The sequence below is a fragment of the Rhinolophus hipposideros genome (assembly GCF_964194185.1).
Source record: "Rhinolophus hipposideros genome assembly, chromosome: 24".
NCBI classification, from domain to species: Eukaryota; Metazoa; Chordata; class Mammalia; order Chiroptera; family Rhinolophidae; genus Rhinolophus; species Rhinolophus hipposideros.
Window position 1 is genome coordinate 10,443,517 of NC_138070.1, and position 27,709 is coordinate 10,471,225.

General features: G+C 43.6%; 1 protein-coding gene across 2 annotated transcripts in view; it reads left to right on the top strand.

Moving 5' to 3' along the window:
• The first annotated feature begins 660 nt into the window (after window positions 1-660).
• Window positions 661-27,709, top strand: part of FBXW8 (F-box and WD repeat domain containing 8) — a 109,101-nt gene continuing 82,052 nt past the window's right edge. For both annotated transcript variants that reach the window (XM_081036816.1, XM_081036817.1), the window contains exons 1-2: window positions 661-1,041; window positions 13,390-13,494. In XM_081036816.1, coding sequence (XP_080892942.1) covers window positions 724-1,041; window positions 13,390-13,494 — 423 coding nt within the window. In that variant the 5' untranslated portion in view covers window positions 661-723. The remainder of the gene's footprint in view (window positions 1,042-13,389; window positions 13,495-27,709) is intronic.

Sequence of the window (27,709 nt, forward strand, 5' to 3'; positions counted from 1 at the left end):
AAATTGTGTCCTGTGCTATGGGGGGGGGGGCGGCGTGGAGGGGAGGCAGGGGTTGGGACATTATGTGAGGTGTGAGCTGAGATATAGGAGTTAACCACGTCCAAGTGGGAAGAAACATTCCCTGCGGAGAAAAGGGCAGGTACAAGTCTTGTGCGCTGCTCCCTTCCCATCTCCGAGGCCTTGCACTGGTCCTCGCAGCTCCTTAGGGAACTGTCTCTTCTGAGATCGGATTTCCCCTGGCTGGTTTCTTTCATTTAGCTCGCAGTGCGCAGGACATCTCAGATGGTCATTCTCTGTCCATCCTCCTAAAGTTAGCTCTCCCGTCCCCATCCCTTGCCTCGTTTTATTGTTTTACTTTGTTGTATTTTCATCCCAACACCTACCACTAATCCCCTCCTTGCCACCCCGAAGTGGATTTGGGGAGGGGGGCAGATTTAAAGTCTCAATTCCGAGCGCCTCGCAGAGAAGAGGGTTCGTTGGACAGAGCAGCAGCGCTTGGCGCAAAGGCTGCGTTTCCCCGAACGCCCCCGGCGGGCAAGCAGGCGGGCTGCGCGCCGTTCAGGGCCGGAACCGCCGGCGCCGGGCACCTGGGGGCGGGGCCCGCCGGAACCCGAACGCTGTGGCGGCTGCAGTTTCCGGCCGAGGGGGACACTTCCCGCGGAGGGACTGTGCCGTGGCAGCCGGCGGGGCCGAGGAGGACGTGCGAGGCCGGGAGCGGCGGCGATGAGCAGCCACAGCCTGGACGAGTTCCGCCGGTGCTGGCAGGAGGAGCTGGCGCAGGCCCAGGCCGTGAGGAAGCGGCGGCGGCCGGAGGCTGCCGAGCGGCGGCCACGGAGGCCCGAAGTGGCCCCCGGACGCGGGGAGCAGGCCTCGGGGTACCTGGCGCTGGCCCAGGGCCTTCTGGAGGGTGCGGGGCGGCCGCCAGCGGCGCGGGTGGCCCGGACCGAGAGGCAGGATGCGGCGAGCCGTTCGCGTTCCCCTCCGGCCCGGGAGGGCGCCGCGGGCGGGGAGCCGCTGGTGGACCAGCTCATCCGCGACCTGGTGAGTGACCGTCGCCGCCGCCGCGGGCCCGGGCCGGCCCCCTGGCCAGGTCTCCCGGGAGCCGGCCCGCAGCGCTGGGTGCCACCGCGACCGGGAGAAACACGAGTAGAGGTGCACGCACCTCTGGCTGTTTATGCACAGAGTGTCCGGGAGCAGTGGTTCCCACCTGGGGGCCATGTGGGCCCCGCGACTTGGCGGGGTTTGCAGACCTGCGTGGGTGTCACGACAGGGAGGTGGGCAGCGCGCTGCTGCCAGCACAGGCCTGGATGCTCATGGACGTGCTGCACTGAACAAGTCTGACGGGTGTAACACACACACACACACACACACACACGTGCTTTGGGAAGGTGACTTAGCGTCTGGTGAGGTGCCCAGGTCGGTCCCAATGGAAGTCCGTTTGTAGGCCGCGGCGAGACCAGCCCGTGGGAGGAGACGTAAACGGGACCGACTGTTAGGACAAAGGGACATCGGGGGCCTCCCAGCCGACAGCGTCCCCACTGAACGTGACGGCGTCTTCAGGTTTCAGAACCATCCCGGGAGGCAGGCATCGCTCGTCTTGGTGTACAAGGGAGGGAAACTCCGAGAGGTGGTCTTCCTTAGCCCGGCCTACCTACCCAGCTGACAAATGCTAAGGCTTCAGTTGGGATCCAGGTGTGTTGGGCTCTGCATTTCACCAGGTAGGAGTTTCCCAAACTTGACGTGGTGTAAGAATCACCCGGGGCGTTCTTAAAGTGCAGGTTCTGGCCCCTCGCCAGACCTGCTGCCTCCGTCTCTAGACGAGGGGCCCAAAAGTCGGGTGGCTGGGATGATCAGGCAAATTGGAGACATTGTTCTCTGCTGTGTAGTTTCCTTTGGTTTGAGGTCCTGATTCCCAAGGCTTTCCAGCGCCTACACTCCCCAGGCACTGATACCAAAAATAGGGGGGCCCTAAGTGAAGTATTCTGAAAGTGGGAGGGGCCTACCTGCTGGAGGATGCCAGGGGCATATCAGAATGGAAGTTTCCAGGTAGTTAGCCAAAGCCTGCCCTGGAAGGTGTGCCTGCGATCTCTGTCCCTTTCAGAATCTCCACATTAGGGCTGGTCGGCTCGACACTGCGAGCAGCAGCCAACCACTGGGCCACCGCTAATTTTACTTTTAGTATTTTGCAATGGTCAGTAACACTGCTATAAATAATAATTCGTTGTGTGCGTACAAGCTGTCTCCTTGGTACTGTCTCAAAGCTTTAGAGACATTACTTCCTCAGTTCTCCCAACTACCCTCTGGAATGGCCACTGTTAGCCCCATTTGGCAGATGAGCACTAGCAAGGTAATTGATGTTTTTAAAGGGCAGTAAACCTGCCCCCCTATCTTAAGTCTGAGAAATGATGGTAACCTTTCTGGAAAAGGCTTGGGTTCACAGTTCATTGGTTGTAAGCCTCAAAGCCCACAGAGGTCAGGCTGGTAATGCAAATGAGTGAAGTAGCCTGGGTCATTTGGTCCTTTTTCTTCTAATTCATCAGGTGTTTCCTCATGCATCTTTTCCAGATTTCAGCTATACTTCTGTAGTGATTTGTTTTATAATGGCTATTGTGCTTTTTATCACATTAAATATTATAGTATAGAATTTGTGTTCATGGTATCCCTAAAGAAAAATACTCAGTTATTTTTCTTGAAACATAGCCCTCCTCTTGGTCTTGTTTTTCCACTTTTTAAAGTCTTTTAAAAAATCAAAGTCTGTATTGAATGTAAATGTACAGCTTGGTGGATTTTCAAGTGTGTACATATCCATGTAAACAGCACCCAGATTACCGAACAGCATTAATAGCTTATCAGAACCCCCACGTGTTCTCTTCTACCCAAGGGTAACCGCTCACCTGACTTACACCTTATTTTAGGTTTGCCTGTTTCTGAACTCTGTAAGTAGAATCATACAGCATGTCCTCTTTTGTGTCTGGGTTCTTGCGCATAGCATTATGTGTGAGATTTATCCCTGTGAATATGTCCTATTTTATTTATTCTACTGCTGATTGACGTTATTGATAACTAGTTTTTTCTTAGCCAGTTCGGAACTATTAGGAATAATGCTGCTGTGCACATTTTGTACATCTTTTGGAATGTGTACCTCGTTTTTCTTGGGGATACGCCTAGTTGTGGAATTGCTGGATCATGAAATATGCTTACATTCAGCCTGAGTAGATATTGACAGTTTTCCAAAGTGATTGGACTGGTTTCCTCACTTCTGATAGTAACTCAAGTATGTGGACTGTAGTATTTCAGGTTCTTCTTTGCCATAAAAATAACAGCACCCAACTGAGATAGCACAGGGCAACTGAACTTAACCCCAACATGGTAAGATGATAGTGACAAACTAGGAAATTCATGCTGCTGCTGGGCTAAAGCTGGTAGTCACTGCCCAGGTCAGCTGCTTGCTGCCCTGGAGGAATGTGGTCCCAGTGTTGCAGAGTCTTGAGATTTTCGTTTTTAAATTGGGAATATGTATTTTCATGTGGACTGTCTGTTTTTGCTGCATAAAAAACACCCAAAACTTTGGCTTAAAACTACAGGATTTAGCTCATCATGTTGCAGGGCTGGCAGTTTGAGCTGGGCATGGCTGGGCTCCCTCAAATGTCTGAGATTGGCTGCTGGTCAGCTAGGCAGCGCTGCTTCTGGGGGTTGTCTAGTTGTTGTGTGTGTGTGTATGTGTCATGGGTGTCTCCTCATCCAGCAGCGTAGCCCTGGGTCGGGGGCCTTCTCATAGTTAGGAGAGGAGGTTTCTGAAGTCTCTGCATAGGTCCTGTTTGTTATTGTCACATTGGCCAAAGCAAGCCCTGTGGCCAAGGACAGAGTCAGTGGAGTTACCCAAATGCCTGGAGACAGGGAGGCACGAACAGAGTTGGGGCCGTTCATACAACCATCTACCACAAACCCCTCCCATTTTTAATTGTTGATAACTAAATAAAAACTAACATTTTAAGTGCTGACACTACAGATTAAACAGAACTTGCTGGATCTGCCCTGGGTCATGAGTTTGTGATATTTGCCTTATGTCTTCCGGAAAATCCTAGCTTGATCCATGAGTAACTCTTGAAAAGGAAGATTTCGTTTTATTTGGGATGCCCCAGAAACTCACAGGCTGATCCAGTTGACATGAATGGAAAATAAAAATCTGATACCACCTTCTAACATAACCCTCCCCGCCTTTTCCCTCCAACTTTGATACACTCTTCTGTACTAGTCCGTCCTATTGTATTTTTGTGCAGTGCGGTCTCTTTCACTTCAGGCTGCAGTATCTTCCATCACGATAGTGAGAACAACTAACAAGTTAGCAGTCAACGGTTAAGTTGCCTTTAGATGGGCAGGTGAACAGCACCACCTCAGAGTTTCATTTGGCCAGATACAGGCCAGACGTTTGATGGACAAGCACTGTTGAAATGAAAACTTAGAAAAGAGTCTCCATGAGCCTTGTCTTCTCTTGTGAAGCTTTTAATACTAGCTCTTAGAAGCCACCTGTTTTTAGGGGGCGAGTTGGGAACACTTAAATTATCGTCTTGGTATGTGGTTCAACCAGTGAAAGACATGCTACACCTCTGGACAGGATTTCAGAGGTAGCAAGTAGGCGCTTTCTCTTTTGTCTTCTGTTTGTCTCTCTTCAAAAAGTCAGGCTTTCGGAAGGTAGTGGACCCACTTGAGTATAATTGTAAATACGCTGCTTTTCTTCTTCACTGTGGTGGCTGTGATATCCAATTGCTTGATTTCATTTTCATTCAGGTGATATATCCAGACTCTGGGCTGCAAGCAGCCAGCACCCCACTCAAACTGACTTGAAAAACCCAAACTGGAATCTGTTGGTTCATGTCACTGAAATTCCAGGTGGTAGTGCTTGTTCTGGGTGCTTAGATAATGTGATTAGAAATCTCTCCATCTCTTGGTCCTACTTTCCTTTTATTGACGTGAGTCACAGGCAGGCTCTTCCCTCTTTGGGGTAAAACGGCTACCAGCAACTGCAGTCTTACATTCTGTCAGGTTAGGGACGGGAAAGACAGCGTCTGTTTTGTTTTCTGTAGCAAATCATGAACTTTAGTTCCCATTGGTCCAGATGAGGTCATGCGTCCATCCGTGAGCCAATGACTGACTCAAACTGGCCAGGCTTGTATCCATTGCCCGTTCCTAAAGATAAGAATGGGGTCAGCCCCATCTAAACTGTGTTGACCAAGAGTGAGAGTGGGGTGATTTCTTAAAAGAAGAGGGAATGGATGTTGGGCAGGAAACAACAGAAGTGGAAGACATGTCCACTTTAGGTGAGTAAGCGTTTGAAGCAGCACAAAACTATGGGAATGTATTAATATGTGTTTTCTATTCATCAGACAAATATGTATTCATCAGCTGGGTGCTGGGGAATCGACAGTAAATGGAACGGATACTTCCTGACCTCAGGAGCCTACCGTCTTGCTTCTTTTAACTACAAAGCGGGCTAGTCCTGGTCAGGAATCCAGGCTCTAGAGTCAGGCAGTTCCAGGTTCAAATTCAGTCTCTGCAACTGACTAGCTGTTTGACCTTTGTCCAGTTCACTTCCCAGCCTTCCCTGTCATGTGAGGATGATGCTAGTATCTGTCTTGTGAAGAGGCAATGAATAAGACTTGGCACACTGTTAGCACCCAGCCTGGCACCCATACAGTAAGCAGCCAACATATTGACACTGTTGCTATGGTTATCATTAGTATTACGGAAGAGTTCATTTCACTTCCACTTCCTAAGAGTTATCACTGATAAGCCCCTCGCTTCCCCACGCTTCCCTACGTCTCGGATGGGGAATCCCTGGAAGGCAGGGATTCTTACTCTTGTACTTCTGCCTGTGGTACTTAGTGCCGTAGGGACCTGTCTGCATTTGTCGAGTTGAAATAATAGGGGCAGAATGGCTGCTTCCAACAGTAACCTTATAAAGAGGCTCTATGGTTATTAGAATCCCTGTGAACATTCAAAGCCTTCTTCAAGTTAGGATTTGGGTTTTCAGGCCTGATACTTTTTAATACTGCTGGCCAATATTTATTGCTCACTATGCCAATATTTAATTTGTCGGAACCTACATCTGTGTTGTCAACAAGATAAATTGGATGGCTTAACTTCTGTTTTTAAGTTAGAAACAGGGAAACTTTCTAATATGAAATGAAAAGACAAATGGAATCAAATGTGAACTCATGAATTGTACCTGGAACGACTTCCCTTCTGCTTTGCTCTTCTTTGCCTTCCTTTTAACGCTCAGTTTGAATTCTCTCTTTTATGTTAATTCTTCCCTGATCCCTGAAGCCCAAAGTTCTCTTCCTTCTCCCTTTCCCCCAATAAAAAGTCCTGTTGTCAGTGCCATTCATTTTTTTCCTGTTATGAATGAGCAGGTCTCTATTTGGGCACATTTTGAAATAAGCTCTGTGTATCCTAGAATAACTTGTGACTTAGGTCATCTCTTTGTTGGAAGGTTCTGCTGCTTGAAACAGTTTGGGCTTCATTCATTTCATTCCATAAATATTTACTAAGTGGCTTCTTAGGACCAGGCACTCTTCCAGGCACAGAGGAGACAGCAGTGAACAAGGCAGAAAAAAAAGAATTTACATGCTGGGGAAGAAGGGGCTAGAAAATGAACAAATAATTGTAAGGAATGAAGTCGTCTGGAGAAAAATGAAGCCGGTGGAAGGGATAGCGTGTGAATGTGTTTGGGAAGAGCTGTCATTTTAGATATAGCTATCCAAGAGGGCCTTTTTGGGAAGGTCTCCTTTCATGGAAGGAGGTGAGGGAGCAAGCATGCTGAGTTCTGGGGGAGGGGCTTCTAGGCAGAGACCTGTACCAGCAAAGGTTCTGTGGTGGTCGGGGCCAGCTGGTCCCATGGCCTCTGACCTGTGTGGTCACATAGGGCCCCAGGCTTAGAAGGGACCTGTGCTCCATTGAATACCGTATTGTTGCCGTCTTGAAATTCTTAATCATTTTCAAACAAGGGACCCCACATTTTTGTTTTACAGTAGGTTCTACAACTTATATAGCTGATCCTGTTGATAGAAATGTGCTTGGAGAGTTGGGGACCTTTGACATGAAACCCTTTATTTACTCTTTGCACAAAGAAATCCATACCACACTAGCCCGAAGCTTCTGACAAGGGAGTGCCTCCTCCCCCAGACTTCTCTCCTTTCCAGATCCAAAAGCTCTGATCCCAGCGTAGACTAAAAGGGGCTTTGAAAGCAGGGGTCAGCCTCTTCTGCCTGACCCCGAAGCTCTCCAGTGTGCGCGCAGCTTCCTGGGATTCCCCAGCACCTGGCCCCCAAGGCCTTTCCATTGGCATTTTCTGCCTCCGTCTCTTGTTAGAGCCGAGGAATCGGACCAGTAGGTGGTGAATGAGAACGGTTCTTGAAGTTGGAAGGCCCGTAAAAAAGTGGTAAATCAAATCCCAGGGATTTGCTCTTATAGCGAGGCCTGGGGATTAGGTTAAAAGTTAAGAGATAAATGGGCCTTTTGTGCACTGCTTGAGAGCTCAACCACTCTTTATAGCATTGTTTCCTTGGAGAAATGATTTCAAAGTTCTAAATAGCTGACTGACTAATGAGCTTCGGAATACCTTAGGGGGCTGTCTATATTGTCTTTCGTACTCGCCTGTTTTTATTCTGTTTTACATGGCGATGACTTGTCTCTATAAAAGGTTTTCGCTCTTTGTGTGTGGACATCATTTCTTACACATTCACTAGCAGTACTTCTCCCGCCCCAGCAGCTGGCAGGGCCCTGAATTTAGATAGCGTTTTGAACGTAAAACACCTTATTTTAAAACCGTATTTTTATTTTCTTTTTGTCAGTGAAAATATCACGTCCTCATTGTAAAACCTGGTTAGGAGAAGAATGCAGAAGAACAGAAAAAACAAATCTCTGGTAGTGTCATTGCTCAGAGGCTCCTGCTTGGTGTCAATAAAAACACCTATTTTGAGACAAGATCAGGATTGTAAAGAAATGAATGCCAATTTATCTTGATAGTGTCTCAGACTTTTTTTCCCCACCCATTTTTTTCCTTTAAAGAACACAGGTGAAACTGGGACCCATCCATTGCTTCTGAGTGAGACTGGGGGTCTACTTCACTCAACTCTTGCAGTATGTGGAAAGTTGAGATAAGTAAGTTCCTTTAGAAAACAGTCTCGCTTCAGTCACAGGTTTAGCAGAAATGTTATTGGCATGGCTATTGTTTGAACTCGAGATGCTTTTCTCAGTTTCTTAAAACACCACCTAGAGAGATTTAGTGTTCTGTTTGCCTGGGAGATAGATATTGAGAACAAAACTTAAGGCACTTTCTTCACTTTTTACTGATTTGGCTCTTAGTAATTATCCCTTCTTCTACTCAACAAGAGAAGACAGATTGAATTTCTAACAGAAAAGCACAAATCCAATCCATTTACAGAATTAGTCTTACATTAGCCCATAGGAGTACAAGTCAGCCTCCCTGGGGATGGGTCTATTTGCAATTTCTCTTAGCATTTTTGGAGTAAGTCCAGTAGACTTTGGGAAAACCTAGTATTCACTGACTTTGAATTAGCAAAGTAACATGACCCCTTTGTGGGTTTCTTTTCTTTTTCTTTCTTTTTTTTTTTTTTTTGGCCTGATTGAGAAAGTATTGATTTTTATATCTGTATAATTTAGGGTTGTGGTGCTCAGCTTTTAGTGAGGATCCCTGAGGAAGAGACGCTTGAGCTCCACCGCTGGAAGTTTGGGGCAGTAGATCTGAGAGCCTGGGCGTTTCGTCGTTGTCTTTTTGGTTTTTTCCCTTAAACTCCAGAGATAATTTTTATATGTAACATAGGACAAGAGTCACCAGTACTGGTAGAGAATCAATAGATGAGCCATTAATTTAAAAAGCCAGGTTGTAACCCAAAAGATGTTTTTCCTTAAATTTGAAGGAACGTTCATTTGAATTTATTGGTCTTCTGTCTGGTCTTCTATAGCATAAATTTGACTGTTCTCACATTGCTTGGGCTATCAAGTTAATGCGAAATTATTCTCTAAACGTTTTAGTCTTATTGTCATTTTTATACTGTGACCCAGTTTCCCTATATTAACATTTCCAGGGTCTTTAATCTCTTCCTTCTTGGCATACCTTTATTTCTGCAATGCTAACTTGTTCATTCTCATGTTTTTAAGTCAGGAAGCTATAGAGTTGGTTAACGTGGCCCCTAACGTGTTAGATGGCTCTGTGCTTCCAAATAGCCTCGGTGGAAATCTGATAGTCCCCTTTAGACCACAAGGTGTATCTCTGCACACTCGTAGCAAACAGTACTTTGTCCTTCTATTTATGAACAGTGGGAAGTCCCAAATGAGAGCGCCTAAGACATTATGCTGCTGCTTTTAGGGTTTGCGTGGTTTAGGGCTACAACCTCCTTCCAGGATGGCTCCCTATTTTTGTCAAATCCTGTGTACCTGCAAAAGAGTTGCGTTTTCAATCACAGGGTCGGTACTCTCAATCCTTTAGTAAGGTGTTTCCCAAGTGCTACGTTACTAATAATAGCAAGGTGAAGTTTATGAATGATTTACTTAACCTTGAAGCTACTCTTGTTTGTTTGTTTTTTGGTATAATAATGTCACGTACTCGTATTCCATTATGTCTCCTTGAGTAGAGGAGAGGGAAGTACATTTTACCTGCTGTCTCCAGAGTTGTACATAAGAGCCCTTGGCAATATGTTGAACATGGAACTATCATGGATTGCGTCTATCGCTTTGGAAAAAGGTTGGAGTATTCATGAACCAGCTCTCGGATGGAGATTTGCGTGCAGGTGCCTTAGTGGGCTGGCCTTTCTCAGAGGTCCCGAATTGAGGCAAGGGGCCAGGCCTCGACTAGTTAGTTATTGGATGCACACTGCCCTCCAGGAGGGGGTGTAACCTTGGACGAGGCCGCTCGTTTGGCCAAGCGCAGTGCGTAAGGAGGAACTCCGCTGTGAGCCAGCAGCAGGCGGCATTCTGGACAGAGTGGGGAATGAGTGACACAGAGGGGGTATCTGAGAGGCCCACTAGAGCATCCACTGCACAGCCTTTGATAGAATGTCTTGCCAGCGATTCCGCGTGGGAAACATGAAACTTCAGCATTCGATCCCGACCTTGTGGGTCTACATATTTCTTAAGATGTGGACCTTCCTTTAGTATTTTGGTTCCCTTTTTTCCCTGCCATTCCCCAACCAGTGGAAGGTTGGTTACATGAAAGTTTCGGGACTTGATCTGTTCCGGATTGACCGTAATTTTGGAGTTTACATATAATTCTGAGAGCACAGTGATTTTTTTAAAAAAAGTTTGGCTTTGTAATGTTGGTATTTACCAATTTTAATTCAATGCTCTGAACTAGCTGTTGCCCTCCAAAACTTATGAATAAGCAGGGACCATCACAGCTGCCACCTTGACTTCCAGACCAGCATGGCGTCTCTGATCATTTGTTGGTGTGGGGGCCGTAGCATCCTGGCTGGTCCTTTGCGCCCCGGTGGCTGTATCCTTTCCAGTCACTGTGCGCTAGAGGAAATCCTTCATTGATCATCACCATGGTATTAACTTGTAAAAGAGATGATTCTTTTTAAAAGTCTTCTCAGAAAAGACCTGCTGCGTGATATATCCAACGTTCAGAGTCCTGAATAACTTAGCCTTCCCTCTCCCGTCCCCTTGCCCCTGTCACCAGCTATCAGCTGCTTCTACAATGACAAGGGGAGACAGCATTCTGTGTAAGCAGTAAGGTGGAATGGGAGTGACAGGGATGTGGACGTAATCAACAAATATTGATTGAAGGATAAAGGAACAGGAGTGGCACTCAAGGGAAGAAAATAGCAAAATGAACAACCAATTAGTACACGCTTAGCCCAGGTGGTCATGCCAAACCCTTTCCATGCATAATACCGTGTTTCCCCGAAAAGAAGACCTCGCCGGACCATCAGCTCTAATGCGTCTTTTGGAGCAAAAATGAATATAAGACCCGGTCTTATTTTAGTATAAGACTGGGTATAATATAGTATAAGACCGGGTCTTATTTTAGTATAAGACCGGGTGTAATATAGTATAAGACCGGGTCTTATATTTATTTTTGCTCCAAAAGACGCATTAGAGCTGATGGTCTGGCGAGGTCTTCTTTTCGGGGAAACAGTATTATTTCCTTTTATTCTTAGTAACCTCCCTCTTCATGGCATTTATCTGTTTTGCAGATGAGGAAGCTGAGTCTCAGCTGCATTTAGCCTGGTCTCGCGGCTCATCAGGTGGCAGAACCAGGACTCTCAGTTTGAATCTTTGCTCTAATCGTCCATGCTGTGCTGTGTGCCACGGCTCATGGTGGCTGGGGTCAAAGGGATGGGGGCAGGGGTGGGGTATGCTCAGGGAGAGCCATTGCCTTGGGGATGAGAATAGAGAATTGGCAAAAGAGGGAAGGCTCCTGCCACCACAAGTGTGACTTCTCCACACTGGAATAACAAAGAACAGAGGTGATTTCTCCTGCTGCTTCACCATCGGTCGTGTCCAGACACCGGTTTCTAGTTAGCCCTGCAGGGACTGACAGAAAACAACAGTGCTTGACGTCTCTTAACAGTGAAAAACTAAATACGAGTTCAGTTTGCATGAGCACAGGCTTTTCTTTGCCCTTATTCTACTGGTGTGAGGATCAGGAACATTTTTCTCTTGTTTCAGGAGTCAGTAAGGTAGGCTTCTCCACCTCACCGTAGTCAAATAATCCAAAAGAGAAAGCAGGAGGAAGTCTAAGGTCGCAAATGATGGTCTCGTCTGTGGCTTTTCTCCACTGGCCGTGACTCCCTTCAGGGTTGTGTGGAGGAGTCTCAAGTCATATCTGGGCCGAGAGAGAAAGTGGTGCCTCTTTTTCCTGCTGAGGGAAGCCAGGTAATTGTAGGAGGGGACCTAGTCTGACATTAGAAGGATGGCTCTTCATTATTTTTTCAGGCGAGGACCCCTTTGTCTTTCAATAACACTTGCAGATTTTTTCCTGTTTATTCTCCCCCCCCCCCCCCGCAATAGCTAACATTTCTCTCCTGATGTAACATTCTATTCCTTCTTTGCCCACAGAGAACTGTCAGCTCTTACTCTTTTTTGCTTCTAGTGATCCATGTTGGCCCTCACACTTAGCCTTGCACTGTTTTTTTGCAGTTGAATACATTTCCTTTTTATACCCTAGATTATCGGTTAGCCCTGAGCGTCCTAGATGAATGGAAAACACGATTCCAGAAAAATCTTGATCCTGAATCTTGATCGGGTTTAACTTGGTGCTCATACTCCCTTAAAAATGCTGAGACTGTTTTCAGTTGTGAGACTTCAGCCTTGCAGTTTTTGACTGTTGTGTTTGAATGGTGAATTCATAATTTGCTTGCAACCAGTAAATCACTGATGCCAGCCCAAGCTCATTAAAGATGAATTGTATTAAGCAGGTTCTGTTTGGACGGGGAGCACTGCTTTCCCTAGCTTTGCAGCAGCACACACCAAAGTGAGCTTTGGCAGGTGGATTTCGGAACAGGCAGAGCGGTACATATGCACACTTGGCTTTTTTTCTGTTTCACACTCATATTTCTTTGTGCTACCAGGATCGTCATGACAGCCTTATCTCTCAAATAAAGCCTGTTACCTCATCCCTAATTGCTTATCCAAAGGCAGGCGAGCTCTAATTTCTCTGCATTAACAAATGTCACCGAAGAAGAACTGCTTTGTTTGCACTGGCTCACTCAGGTTAACCAGTGGAAGCCCCTGAGTGCATTAGAAACCGTGTGCTTCTCCAGCGGCCAAGGGGAGATGGCGTTCACCTCACTCAAGAGCAGCGCTTCATTTATTTACTTTTTGCTCATGTTCATGGCCCGAGTCCCCTTTTCCTGATGAAAACACGTTAGTGACCTAGGTCAGCATTTCTGCTACGGCTCAGGGCACTCACTCCCCTCCACGTTGGGGGGTGGGAGCAGTTGTCCTGGGAGGACTGGGGGCCTCCATGACTTCAAGGCTCACTCTCTTGGCTGCCTGCTGCTCGCCTTTCCTTAGAGGCCACGAGGCTTTCCACACACTTCCACACAGATACCTGTGGCGTGCCTCAGGCTGTAGAGTGGCACCCCTACTTCTTCCTTTTGAAGCCAAATGGGAAATGGTCTTTTGGATTTCATAAGTGAACGTGAGGGTAGGCTTGTGGGGGTCAGAGAATTGGGAATGGCCGTCAGGTTCTGAATTAGTCCTGGGACTGTGCCCTGCTGAGTACTGAGGGCGCTTTACTCCTCCTGGGAAATGCCATCATCTTTCTTGTCGCCACCTAAGAATATCTCTGGTAATTTAAAGGGTGTAAGTATGAGCATTTTCAAATCCCAGCATTGTAAGCTCGTTTCCTTCTTTTTTCCTCCTCAGAATGAAATGGATGATGTGCCCTTCTTTGATATTCAGCTGCCTTACGAACTGGCAATCAATATATTTCAGTACCTGGACAGGCAAGACCTGGGAAGGTGTGCGCAGGTAAGCTGTCAGTAACCGATGCCCAAGATTCTCCGACACGTTTAACTAAAGTGTGGAAAGCTCCTTCGGAACAGAAATTTACTTAGCAGGATAACCAACTTTAAAGGATTAATGGATTGGGTAGCAATTTTACTTGAAGGAAAGCAGCCCTGAACTTAAGGGGTTGTGTTCCACATCCCCACTAGGTGTTTATCTTTTTGTGACCGTCTGCTCAAGAGCTCCGTTCTCCCTGCCGTCTGAGTTATGGCTGACCTGTGGCTGTGTGCTCAAGGCCGATGAGTCTGTGCTCGGCCTTGATTGAGCCAGCCTGAGCTGTTAATGTCCTCACCGTTTTTAATGCAGTGATGTGAGATGCGAGCTCTTGGTTTAATCAAGCCAGTTGTTAGGTTGGGGGCCGAGGGTCAACCTGGGGACAAAACAGTGAAGTCATGTTTTAGGCATATAGTCCAAATTACCCTTTAAAGACCAGAATCCCACTCAGTGAGGTGCGAGGCACGTGAGACCTGAGACCCCCCAAGGGAATCAGAGGTCAGTGTCCCCCATCTCATGCTTACTAAGGGGCATACGTTTGTGGAGTGGAGTGGTGGAAGATATCGTCTGAGCCAAACTTTATTGTACACATGAATCGCAGGGGATCTTGATAAAATGCAAATTTGGATTCAGGAGGTCCCGGGTGGGGCCCGATAGTCTGCATTTCTCACTGGGTGATGCCAGTGTGACTTTGCCATGCTTTGACAGGCCATTGAAAATAGTCTCTTGTTCTTTTCTTTTTGGTGGAGAGTGTAATTGGCGAAGAGTATATTATTTCTCACAAGTTAAATGTGTATATGTTTGCTGACCGTTTAGCTTTTCATGGACAGCTGTGTTCCCCAGAAGACACTGGAATGTCCATTGTCCATAACTGCCAAAGAATTAGTTTGTTTAGTGGTTACCATTTCCCATCCCTGGATTCTGTAATCTGTTTTACACAGTGTCTATACCCACCCTCAAGAGAAAGGGTTCGGTAAAATTGAGTGGTAGGAGAACTAGACACTAAAATCCGAAGTGCCACCAAGAATGTGAAGTTAAAAATATTAAGGACATTTTAGAGTGGTGAAAACTATATAGATTCCAGAACTTGCCACCTCTATGGCAGCTTAATGAAATCACACATAATACAGGACAACTTAGAGGCTTTCTGGTTTTACACTGTTTCTTTAGGAAGCATTTTGCTCCGTCAGAATAATTTTTCTACTTAAATAGGAGTTTGAAAAAGTGTTCAGTGTTCTTGATTGCCACGGTATTACTTCACTGGAGGTGTTGGCAAGTCTTCTTCGATGCAGAAATCTTTGGGAAGTTATGGAAGAAATTATTCAAAGGCTAAAATTCACTAAATAAAATGTACTGAATTGTAAACCATGCTCAGAGCCTATCGATTACGTTAAGTAAGAGCCCCTACATTGTCTTCTACTTTCCCCTTGGAAATTGTATTTGTTATATTCTAACTTTACACATTGGCCCCGTTCCCAAGACTTGAAAACAAGGGTGTAGCTAAGTGAGTCCAACTCCTGGATTTCAGCCTGACTCTGTTAAGCCAGAGTCTTGGACTAGGGTCTGATAGCTAGCTGCTTTCCACAAAGTCAGCATTAGATGATAAAATCTTCATTCTTGATAGCGAGCTGCTGTTTAAGGAATCTTTTCTTTTAACATTGCTTTTTGCTCTCTTGCTTTGTAGAGGGCCATGCGGCTTTCACATCTGCTGCTGGTTTTCTCATCCAAAGAGTTTATCAGTGAAAGATAGGATCTAGTGGAAGAAGAGATCCCCCTTTTGGTACAATGGGGCTGCATTTCAGGCTAGATTGGTTATGCTGGTGAGATTATTCTGCAGGTGTGAACAGTTTAATTTGCAACACAGTAGTCCAATTGTCCCTCAGAATTCTTCCCTCTTTGGCCAGTTGGATTTTTGTTGTTGTTTTTTTGAACCTCAATTTTAGAGCACATGTATAAGAATAGAAAATATTTTAAACAGAACCCCTAAAGTGGCTCGATCTGTGAAGTCAGATTTTTTTTTTTCATTGAGCATTTGCATGAAGATGACAGTGGATGGCCAGTAGTTTGTAGAATTGGCTTTGTTTTTCAAGCATTAAAATAAAACCGCAAAGTAATAAAAAATAAGTAGCGTTTTCATTTGTTTCTCGTGGCGTTTTTATTTTTGAAACAGGGAAGAAGTCCTTCTGTTGAATGGGAGGCCCTGCTGCTTTATGATTTTTATTTTAGAGGGGGCTCATTCTCTCTGTCTCTCTTGTTCTCTCTTTCAATGTAGCCACCTAGGGATTTTAGTGAAATTGGGCCAGTTACGTGGAATTGGCACCGTGAACTATCTGTGTGTCCTTGGAGAAAACCTGTGTGCTTAGATCTTTATGCCAAATTGGGAACTGACTCATGGTAAGGAACCCTGAACGGGGAGGACTTTTTGGGATTTAATTATGCCACAGACTATGCTGGAGAACTGGTTTTGGTCTGTCGTTGTCTCCTTTCCGCATCCCCTCTCCCTTTATACTTTGGGAGGCTTTCTGCTTCCAAATCCAAAGGCCTGCTACATTAGTTGGTGATCCCTGTGTACTTTTGATGCTGACTTCTCTAGCTCCATGGTATCAAGAGTTGTCCCTCGACGTTTAGTGTCTCTGTGGGAATGTATGAGGCTGAAATACCTCGTAAGTTATACATCGGGCGGTTCACCGAACAGCTTCATCATCTTGGTATTTATAATTTTATGTTCCTTTTATTGTGTGTGCCCACAGGATTCCTGGCACTTTAAAGAATAGTAGTTTTAAATGACTAACAATTACAAAATTGTTGTTCAAAATTCCAAAATTGTTTGGTTTTTATGAGACGAGTAAGTGTGCTGTTATATTACAGCATGAATAATTCTGAGGAGTGAAGGTTTTGAGGTGTTTATCAACATTCATTTTTAAAAGCTTAATTATAAATTGACAGGAAGTTACAAAACAATAGTACAGAGCCGTCCCGTGTACCCATTACCTGGTCCCCCATTGGTAATACCTTGAGTCACTAGAGGACAGTATCAAACCCAGAAAACTGACATTTGTGCAGACCACAGAGCTGGTTCACATCCCACCAGTTTTACCTGCACTTACTCGTGTCTGCAGTTTCATCACAGGAGTAGATTCGTGTGACCACGGCGAAGACGCACGACGTGCTGCCCTTTATGGCCGCGGGTCACCTCTTCCCCTCCCATTTCTCACCTCTGGCAGCCTGGCCTCGATCTCTAGGAGTTTGTCTTTTGTAATTAGCATTTTTAAAAACATATACTTTAGTTATATGTATTTCCTAATGTATAGTTTTAGAAGTTTAGCTGCATTGACAACAATGTCACAGTTTCAAGCAAAAGGTAGAAAAATGTGCATAAGGAGGCAAGACGCAGAGGTTAAAAAACTTAAGATTTATGATAAAATTAGTGAGCAAGAAGTAGGTGTTACCAAAATAAATAAGTAATTCTGGAACTAAAACCAGCATATTAGATAATGATATTTCAAGTTTCAAGGAAAATGTGATGTTACGATTTTCCCAGATGTCCAAATAGGAGAAACTAAAACCTGAGGTTTTATAGTTAAAGATCTTAATGAAGTCTTTAAAAGTTGGGAATCCATAGCCAAGTGCAGCTAAATTGATTTCATAGCAGAAATGACTCTGAAGACCTGCCGTTGCTGGCAGGGTTCCCTTAGTTCTTAACTTTCACTCCTGCCACTGGAATTCTCTCCCCAGGAGTTACGTGCAGGCCCGAGACGCAAGCCTCCTCGAGAGTTTCCTTTTAATTCACCAGGTTGCAGTTGCTGCCTCCTGTAAGTGGGGTTTAGGTAAAAGCAAAGAACTCTAGGTAACACAAGAATGGCAAAGTAGTATTGATAATTATTTCAACTGAGTGGTGGGTACTTAAAACTTCTTTGTAGTGTGCAGCTTACTTTTATGTGTTTGAAATTTTCCATACTAAAAAGTTTAAAAGAAAAACAAGCAGAAAGCAAGAGATTGGGTTTGAATAAGAAAGGCAGAGCCTCAGTTTGACTGAGGACAGCACATGCTAGAAGCTAACCTTTGAAAATACGCGCAGTCCAGTTTTTTAAACTGTTGAATTAAAAAAAAAAAAGTGGGACTTACTCTTTTCCTTCAGTTATTTACAGAGGGCCTACTATGTGCCCTGTACCTGTTATTCAGAAAGCTTACATCAGACGCAATAAGTACATCATTAAACATAGAGTCTATCAGATGGCGCTAAGTGCAATGGAGAAGAAGCAGATGGCAGAGGTGATGTGGGGTTCACTTTGTAGTGACCAGGGAAGACTGCAGGGAAGGTGACCTTTGGGCGGAGACCTGAGGAGGGAAGAAGGCAGCCATGAGGTCTCCGCAGGGGGAATAGCATGTGCAGGCCCTTCAGGTGGGCACCCCTGCCGTATCTGCGGCACAGCAGGCAGGTCACAGTGCCTAGGTTGTGGGGGGCTGAAAATGAGCCCCCCAAAGTTGTTCACCTACTCCTCAGAAGTAACCCGCGAAGCTTACTGCTGTGTTCAAAGGACCTCTGCGCGTGGGATGATTATCCAGGTGGGTTCAATGTAATTACAAAGCTCCTTATCAGAGGGTAGCAGGCGATCGAGAGGAGAGAAGATGTCACGGTACTGGCTTTGAAAATGGAGGGAAGGGGCTGCAAGCCAGGGAATGCAGGTGGCTTCTAGAAGCTGGAACAGCGGAGGAAACGGTTTTCTCTGAAGCCTCCAGAAGGAAGGCAGTCCTGCCGCCAATACCTTGATTTTTGACTTCTGGTCTCTAGAACTGTCAGAGGACAAACTTGAATTGTTTTAACCTCTAAGTTTGTGATACTTTGCTAGAGCATCAATAGGAAACCAGTAGTGGGGTGTCGGGACTAAGAGAAGGAGAGATGATCAGAATGTGAAAGGCACTCATCCATGAACAGAACTTCAGCTGCTGTTCTGAATGAGATGGGGCATCATTGAAGTGTTTTGAGCAGAGTGACAAGGTCTGACTTACATTTGAAAGGGATCATTATGGCTGCGGTGTGGAGATTAGGCTGTAGTGGGACAAGGACGGCAGCAGACGGGTTTGAAGGCTACCGAGGTGATTCAGATGAGAGAATGTGGTGGTTTGGAGCAGGACTGTACCAGGGGAAGTGGGCGGAGTCCGGGCCGCTGATGGGCTGGGTTTGACGGGAGGAGGAGGAGTCAACAGGAACCCCAAGGTGTTTGGCCTGCACGGCTGGATGGACAGCTGGCCTTGACTGACAAGGGGGAAAGATCAGTAGTTGGAGGTGAGTCCGGAGGTGAGTTTGGGTTCAACTCTGGGCCGAAGATCTAAATTTGGAAGCTGTTAGCAGCCTGATGGTATTTAAAGCCAGGAAATTGGACAAGGTGGCCAGGGAGATGAGTGCAGGTAGAGGAAGGGATTCAGGGATTGTGCCCAGGGGCGCCAGCGTGATTACAGGCTGAGGAGACGAGGAGGGGACTGAGAAGGCACCAGGTTTTAGACAGGAAGAAAACCCAGAGTGGTGAGTTCCCTGGAGGCTAGGGATAAAAGTTTTCAAGCAGGTGTTAGCGCTGCTGTCAGTTAAGTCAGAGAGGACTGAGAAATGACATTGGATTTAGCAACTTGGACCTTGACCAGAATCAGTGGCGTGATGTGGGCAAAAGTGAGCAGATTTAAGAGCGAATGGAAATTGAGATAGTGAGTGTGTCTACAGCTCTGTATATGGCGTGTCCTCCCCAAGCAGACTTGGTATATGAACGTTTGACTAGAACAATGACACTTTCCCCCTCTTGTGGGCCTCCCTGGTAACCCTAATCCAGGCAGAGGCAGTAAAGCTAATTTTTGAGCCATGGGGGCTTTTCTTTTTTTCTTTTTCTTTTTTTTCCTTTTGTAATGCTGCAATTCACAGCGGTGCTATAAAGCAAAATGCTGGAGACACTTTTATTAGCAAATTCTTGCAGCTGAGGCTCACTCAGTGGGGCTTTTACTGGGCAGAGCCATTCCAATCCTGGTGTATTAAAAAAAGACCATTTGGCCATTGGAAAATTTAGCTTGTAAACTTGCTACATTTAATATAACTTAAGAAATCCAAACAATTAGATTTCATTTGGGTGAGACTCTTTAAAATTTACCTGTGAATGTTTAACTAGGTGTGTGTGTGTGTGTGTGTGTGTGTGTGTGTGTTTTTTCTTCCAGGATTAAAAGAAATTCTTAAAACTTGTCATTTTTGTTCTTTAAAAGAAGGGGAAAATAGGCGCCCTCCTTTTATAGTTTGCGAAAGAAATTGTTGGCACATTTCTATGTTTAATATCTAATTGTAGGTACAATCCTGATCCCTTTTTGGAAGTAATTCTCACCTCTGGCTTTTCTAAATCCCTCACAGAGATTTATTGTTTGTTATCCGGGAATTAAACTTTATCCTGAATATCATCTTCTAGAAAATAAGCTCTGTGAGCTAGAGGGATGGACGGTGCGCCGAAACGCCCACTTTTTGTTCTCAGGTTTTCATCCCAGAACCCTGTTATACAAATTTCAGATTGTTATTTAAAACGACTTGGTATTTTCTTTGAAACTGATACTAAAAATCTCTTTTCAGCTTCCAAAGTTTTTAAGGTCTGATACATTTGAGACTTCTTGAACGATCTCTGCAAAGTTCCTCCATTTTAAAGCAGCTGACATTTGTATGGTGTAGTTCCCATGAAAAGTTATCCAGAATGTTTAATTTAATTGGGATCTCCTAGCTTGTAATCAACTAAGTACTGATTCGGATTCTCCTAAAATGCCGATGGTGCAGTGGCTCCATCTAACAAAATACAGCCGTCTAGCTAATGTTTGGGCCACAGAATAATAAAGATTGCCCCCTATTTGGGGCCAGTCTTATGATCCAATCTGATTGTTAAGGGCAGAGACCAAAACATTTCCTTGTGGTCCATGGGATGTCACCCACATGAGAAGGGTGTAGTTTGGCAGGTTGAAGTGGAAAGTAGTTGAGAATTGCTGGCCTTACTGTCCAGCATATGGTTAACACCCAGCGTGTCTGAATTCATTGACCAATAACCCATTTCAGTGTTTTCTAGAGTACCTTCTGCAGAGCCCTAAGCTTTGAGACAGTCCTTGTAAGAAGTGTTTAGGAACCAAATAAGTTTGGGGAATGCAGCTTCTTACATCTCCTTCTTAGAGATATGTAATACAGGTCAGTCTATTAAAAGCTCTGAGAAGTTCTGCAGCAAAGAATCCTTCTTAGTTTTGTGTAAACCCGTGTTGTGCAAACTCATTAGACCAGGGAATCCTTTTTTTAAAATAAATTTTATTGGGGAATATTGGGGGACAGTGTGTTTCTCCAGGGCCCATCAGCTTCAAGTTGTTGTCCTTCAATCCAGTTGTGGAGGGCGCAGCTCAGCTCCAAGTCCAGTCGCCATTTCCAATCTTAGTTGCAGGAGACCCAGCCCACCATCCCATCGGGGAATTGAACCAGCAACCTTGTTGTTGAGAGCTCGCGCTCTACCCAACTGAGCCTTCCGGCCGCCCCTGGAATCCTTTTTTGAAGTAACCTGTTAGCTCCCTGAGGAGCTGTTGTTTTGCTCTGCATGCTTTGGGAAGTACAGGTCTACGTAACAAAATCATGACTTACATATGATCGCTTAGCTGCTCTCAGTCTTTCAGCCATTACTTGTACATTTTATAATTTTTACAAAAAAAGGGCTTCTGTCATCCAAGGATCAGAGTAAACTGCCCTGTGTTTAGGTTAGCATTGTCTGCCTTTGAGAACGTTGGCCCTTAACTTACACCTGATTTAACCCTGAATCCTAGGGGACTGTTGCAGAAGTACTTTGCTCCAGACCTATTTGAGTTGTGGCCTGGCTCCATCATAGCTGATGTTGGTCTGTGTCTGTCTGTGCTTCATGATTGCCTTGTGCTGAGACTCACTCTGGCACAGACAGATGGACAGACACCACCAGTGTCATGGATAGGCTCAGCTGTGGAGCAGGCATGCCAAAACTGAAACCAGTGTTCTGTCTCGTCAGAACTGGAACCCCAGTGATAGTGAGTCATTACCCCATTTTTTATTGCCTGCTCACTTGTGATCAGATGAGGGTTGGTTTCCCGGACGCCGTTATGGCAAAGATGGTGAAGTGGGATGGCAGTGTGGTTAGGTGGGTTTGTAACTGATGCCATGGCCATGCCCAGTGGGGCTGCTTAATGGACCCCTGTCAACGTGCGGGGGCGGGGTGCGGCAGTGGTTTGCCACAGGCTCTGTCGTCCGCCCCATCCTCGTTAACGTTTTTGTAAAATAATTAAGATGCGAAGGCCCACAGACTGTATTTTGCAGGTGACTTACATATGGGAGAAGTAGCTAATGCAAAGGATGACAGAGTTGAGATGCAAAGATGATATAAAATATGGGGTGGGGGTGGGGCGCAATGAGCTGGATTTAAAATGGAATGTTTATTAAATTAAGAATTTAGTTTTAAAAATAATCAAACTGTGAAAGTAAGAAATGGGGACTTTTTTTTTCTCTAATTGCAATTCGTGTTTAAAAAAACACACAGAGGGGGCGGCCGGTTGGCTCAGTTGGTTAGAGTGCAGTGCTTATAACACCCAGGTCACCGGTTCGATTCCCACGTGGGCCAGTGAGCTGATGGCCCCTCCACAACTAGATTGAAAACAATGACTTGACTTGGAGCTGATGGGCCCTGGAGAAACACACTACTCCCCAATATCCCCTAGTTAAACAAACAAAAAAACCCAGCTCTTTTTTAAAAAAAAAACACCCGAAAAACAAACAAAACTCACGCAGACTGATAAACGCCAACTTTGGGGGCATGAGGATGGGGACACTGACAGATGCATAGGAGTTTTAAGCTTATCAGTAATATTTTATTTCTTAGCGGGTTGGTGAGTCCCTGGCTGTTTGTAATATTCTTTATGCCTTGTCATTTGCCTTAAATAGTTAATTAAGCAAACAGACTCCAGAGGCTTTGGTGGACCGTTAGTTCAGTAGCCATGATGATATCATCTACCAGTGAGGTAGCAAGTTAGTGTCTGATAGAATCCTTCTGTTCATGGTACTTGACAGTCCATATTTGGGGTATTGTTTGGTCCCGAGCACCACATTTGAAGAAGGACATTGCGCTTGCAGAAATATGAGGGGATATTCAGAGCTAATGGGTATGGGAACTTGTCCTGTGACAGTTAGTTGGAGGAAATGGGTAGTATTTAGACCAATGAAGAAATGGCTAAGGGGAAACGTGATGGCGGTCTTCAGCCATTTGAAGAGCCGTTGGGGGAAGAGGGAATAGATTTTTTTTCAAGAGGGCAAAAGTCAGGGCCATAGGTGGAATCCATCTTCTAACCGATGGAAGGAAGTACTTTATAATAGAGTGTCTTGCAGTGAATCAGACTAACTCGGGAGGTCAGCTCCTCACCAGAAGCCTTCCATCGGCCAGGATGCCACGCTGTGAGGACCCCTCCTGCAGTGGGGAAATGTGCCTGGTTGATCTCCAAGACCCCTCTTATTTTTCAAGTTTCTAAACCATTGAAAATTTGAGCCAGTGTGACACCTTCTGCATTTCCACGTGACACTTGGGTTCACAGAAGTGACAGAAGCCTTCCATTTCTTTACGCTACCTGGTCACAGTTGTGATGCTGTGCATTCCATGCAACACGTCCATGCCTCCAGAGCAGGTGACGTAGGTGAAGCGACTGTCACTCCTAGAGCTTGCATGTCCTCATATACAGCAGGAACGGTACTGAGGAAGCCAGAACTTGAACGTACCATCAGAATGCCCTGTTGGTCAGTATTGCTTTGACGTACTGTTGGTGGTAAGGTATTGTAATAATGATTATTTGTAATGCAGTTTGCTTGCGATAGGAAATCAGACGTTTTGAGACTGAAACAAGCTGAGGTCTTGGATGCTAATGAATTTTTACTTGGTAAGTTTTAGCCTCTATGTGCTGCCATGAAGCAAGTAGGAACTCCTCATAGATTCGATAAATGTTCTTTATTAAAATTACAAGGAAGCTAATGGCTTCCTTATTTAAAGTAATATTCGGAGCAACATAATTTCGTAATAAGGTATTTGTATATTCTGTAGTGCTATCAGTAGCGGTCTGTAGTAGTATGTGGCATATGTGGAAAGAATTACATGTATTTTTCTGTGACCTCTTTGACTGAGGTAGTACGCAGCAGCTCTGTTGCTGTTGGGGTATGATTATTCACATTTTAAAGATGAGGAAATGAAGGCCGCAGGGTCATAGAATTTAGTGTTGTAAAGGACGTTTTAGGATTTGACCCCCCACCCCCCCCAACCCTTTCACAGCAGAGGAAAGAAGCGCAGAGAAGCTTAGTGACCTTCTCATAGTAGCATAGCTAGTGAGTGAAAGACCTGGCACTACAGTCTGGGTTTCTTTTCCACAGTGTAACTGGTTTTCTATTACATCACTCTGTTTCTTGAATAATGGAGGCAATCATAAAGACATGTTTCTGAAAATGTTACCAAACTATATATATCCCTATCGCTTTAGGTGTCCTTGGGGAAGTTATTATGTAAAGGAACTTTGCCATGCCATGATTTTTTTTTTTTTTTTTGTAGAGTGTAGATTTATTTTGAATATAAAGAACTCTCTTACTGTTTTTTTAATTTTTACAGTTTTTTAAAAAAATTGATGAGAACTTCATGTGGCTTTTGTCCTTTATGGAAGTAATGTGATATATTACATTGACTTTTGTATGTTAAACCAACCTTGCATTCTGGGCTAGATTGCATTTGGTCATGGCACATAATCTTCTTCATATATTACTGGATTCAGTTGGGTAGTATTTTGTTGGAGATTTTTGTGTATATTCATAAGGGATATTGGTTTGTAGTTTTCTTTTCTTGTGATATCTTTGTCAGGTTTTGGTATTAGGGTAAAATTGGCCTCCTCAAATGAGTTGGAAAGTGTTCGCCCTTCTATTTTTTGTAAGAATTTGTGAATGATTGTCATCTGTCAATTCTTTTTTAAACATTTGGTAGAATTCACCAGTGCCGCCATCTAGGCCTGGACTTTTCTTTATGTGAAGCTTTAAAATTGTTAATTAAACTTCTTTACTTGTTATAGGTCTTTTTTCAGATTTTCTGTTTCTTCTTGAGTTGGTTTCAGTAGTTTGTGTCTTTCTAGGAATGTATCCATTTCATCTAGCTTGTCTGATTTATTGGCATATAATTGTTCATAGTATTCCCTTGTAATACTTTTCATTTTAGTGGTGACTAGTGATGGCTTCTCTTTCATTCTTGATGTTAGTAATTTGAATCTTCTCTTTTTCTCCTTGGTCAGTCGGGCTAAAGGTTTGTCAGGTTTGGTGATCTTTCAAAGAACCAATTTAATTTCCTTGAGTTTTCTCTATTTCATTTATTTCTTTTGTAATCTATATTATTTTCTTCATTCTGCTTGCTTTGGGTTTCGTTTTCTCTTTTTCTAGTTTTTTAAGGTGGAAGGCTAGGTTATGGATCTGAGATGTTTTTCAATATGGGAATTTCCAGCTATAAATTTTCCTCAAAGCTCTGCATTCACTGTGTCCCATAAGTTTTGTATGTTCCATTTTTGTTTTCAGTCATCTCACAGTATTTTGTAGTCTCTCTTGCAATTGCTTATTTGACCTATTGGTTATTTAGAAATGTAGCGTTTAATTTCCCAAATTTACTTACTTCTGTTATTGATTTCTGATTTCATTGTATTGTGGCCAGAGAACATTTTGTATGACTTCAGTCCTTTTAAGTTTATTGACATTTGTTTTATGGCTTAGCATATGGTCTGTCCTGAAGAATGTTCCATTGCACTTAAGAACAGGCACTCTGTTGTTGGGTAGAGTGTTCTATGGATGTCTCTTATGCCTAGTTGGTTTATACTGTTGTTCAATTCTTATATATCCTTGTGGATATTCCCCTTAGTTATTCTATTCATTATTAAAAGTGAAGTGTTAAAGTCTCCAAATAGTATTGTTGAACTGGCCATTACTTCCTTTACTTTTATCAGTTTTTGATTCACATATTTCACCGCTCTGTTGTTAAGTTAATGTGTTGATAGTTGTTATATCTTCGTGATGGATTGACCCTCATTACAAAAATATCCTTTTAATCTAGTAACAATTTTTGTCTTAAAGTTCATTTTATGTGGTATTAGTATATAAATTCCAGCTCTCTTTTGAGTATTATATGCATGGTTTATCTTTTTTCATCTTTTTACTTTCAACCTATTTGTTTGTTTGAATCTAAATTATGTCTTTTGTAGATGGCATATAGTTAGGCTATGTTTATTTATTCTGCCAATTTGTCTTTTGATTGGAATACTTAGTCCATTTACATTTAATGTAATTACTTATAAAGGAGCATTTATGTGTGCCATTTACTATTTGTTTTCTGTATTTCTTACGTCTTTTTTGTTTCTCTTTTCCTGTATTACTGCCTTCTTTTGTTTTAAATAGACTTTTTTTTAGCATACCATTTTAATTCCTTTATTTCTTTTACCATGTTTTTTGAAGTTTTTTTCTTAATGATTGCCATAGGTATTACAATTAACATCTTAAAACAATCTAATTTGGATTAATACCAACTTAATTTCAATAGTATAACAAAACTGCTCCAATATAACTTTGTTCCTTTTCTGCTTTGTACTGTTATTTCATGCAAATTATATCTTTATGTATTATATGCCCATCAACACAGTTTTTGCTTCAAGCAGTTGTCTTTTTAATTAGACAGAAAAAAAATGTGCAAGCCAAAATACATTTATGCTGTCTTTTATATTTACCTATGGTGACATTTACTAGTGTACTTTATTTCTTCTTGTGGATTGAGTTGCTATCTAGTAGCCTTTCATTTCGGCCTAAAGGATTTCCTTTAGTATTTCTTGCAGGGCAAATGTGCTGATTAATTAGTTTTTGTTTATCTGGAAATAGCTTAATTTCTCCTTTATTTGTAAAAGATAGTTTTGCTGGATATACAGTTATTGGTCGACAGTCTCCTTTTGGCAATTTGCATATGCTATCCCAATGCTTTCTGACCTCCATGATTTCTGATGAGAAGGATAGAATCCCTGTGCATAATAGGTCTTTTTTTCTCTTGTTGCTTTCAAGATTCTCTCTTTGGCTTTCAACAGTGTAACCATCGTATGTCTAGGTGTGCATCTCTTTGACTTTATCCTTCATGGAGTTTGTTGAGCTTCTTTGATGTGGCAGATTAATGTTTTTCATCAAATTTAGGGTGTTTTTGACCATTATTTCTTTAGATATTCTTTCTACCCCTTTCTTTCCCTTGTTCCCTTCTGGAAACTCTCATAATTGCCTACGTTGGTCCACATGGATGGTGTGCCACAGGTCTCTGAGGCTTGGTTAATTTTGTTCATTTTCTGGTTTGTTTGTTTGTGTATTTAAATTTTCCTTCATTTTTTTTTTCTTTCTCGGACTGAATAATCTTAATTGACCTTAAGCTTGCTGATTCTTCTGATAGCTCAAATCTGTTGTTGAGCCCCTCTAGTGAAATTTTTGTTTTCATTATTGTACTTTTCAACTCTAAAATTTCTTCTTGATTTTTAAAAAAAATAATTTATATCTTTTTATCAGTATGCTCCAATTGGTGAGACATTTTGCTCATACCTTTCTTCATTGTTCAGACATGCTTTCCTTTAGTATTTTTGAACATATCTATAACGGTTAATTTAAAGTCTTTGTTTAGTAATTCTAACATCTGGGCTTCCTCAGGGACAGTTCTATTGACTGCTTTTTCTTTTTGTATATGGTCATACTTTCCGGGTTCTTTGTGTGTCTCCTAATTTTTTGTTAAAAACCGGTCTTTTAAAATAATGTGACAGGTCTGGAAATCAGATTCTCCCCCCTCTAGAGAGTTCATTTGTTATTACTTTTGTTATTACTGCTCTTTGTTTAATGGCTTTTCTGGACTAATTCTCTGGTTTTTACTTCTTGTCATGTATGACCACTGAAGTCTGCTCATTTAGCTTAGTGGTTAGCTAGTGATTGGACAGAGATTTCCTTAAATGCATTGAACCAATAAGTCTCTTGCTGAGGTACACTCTGTATATTGGGGCATGCCTTCAACATGCCAACAGTTTACAACTCTGCTTTCGCCTTTACTTCCTGCTTATATGGAGCCTCAAGGTTTGCCAGAGTTGAGAGATCAGGGCCTTC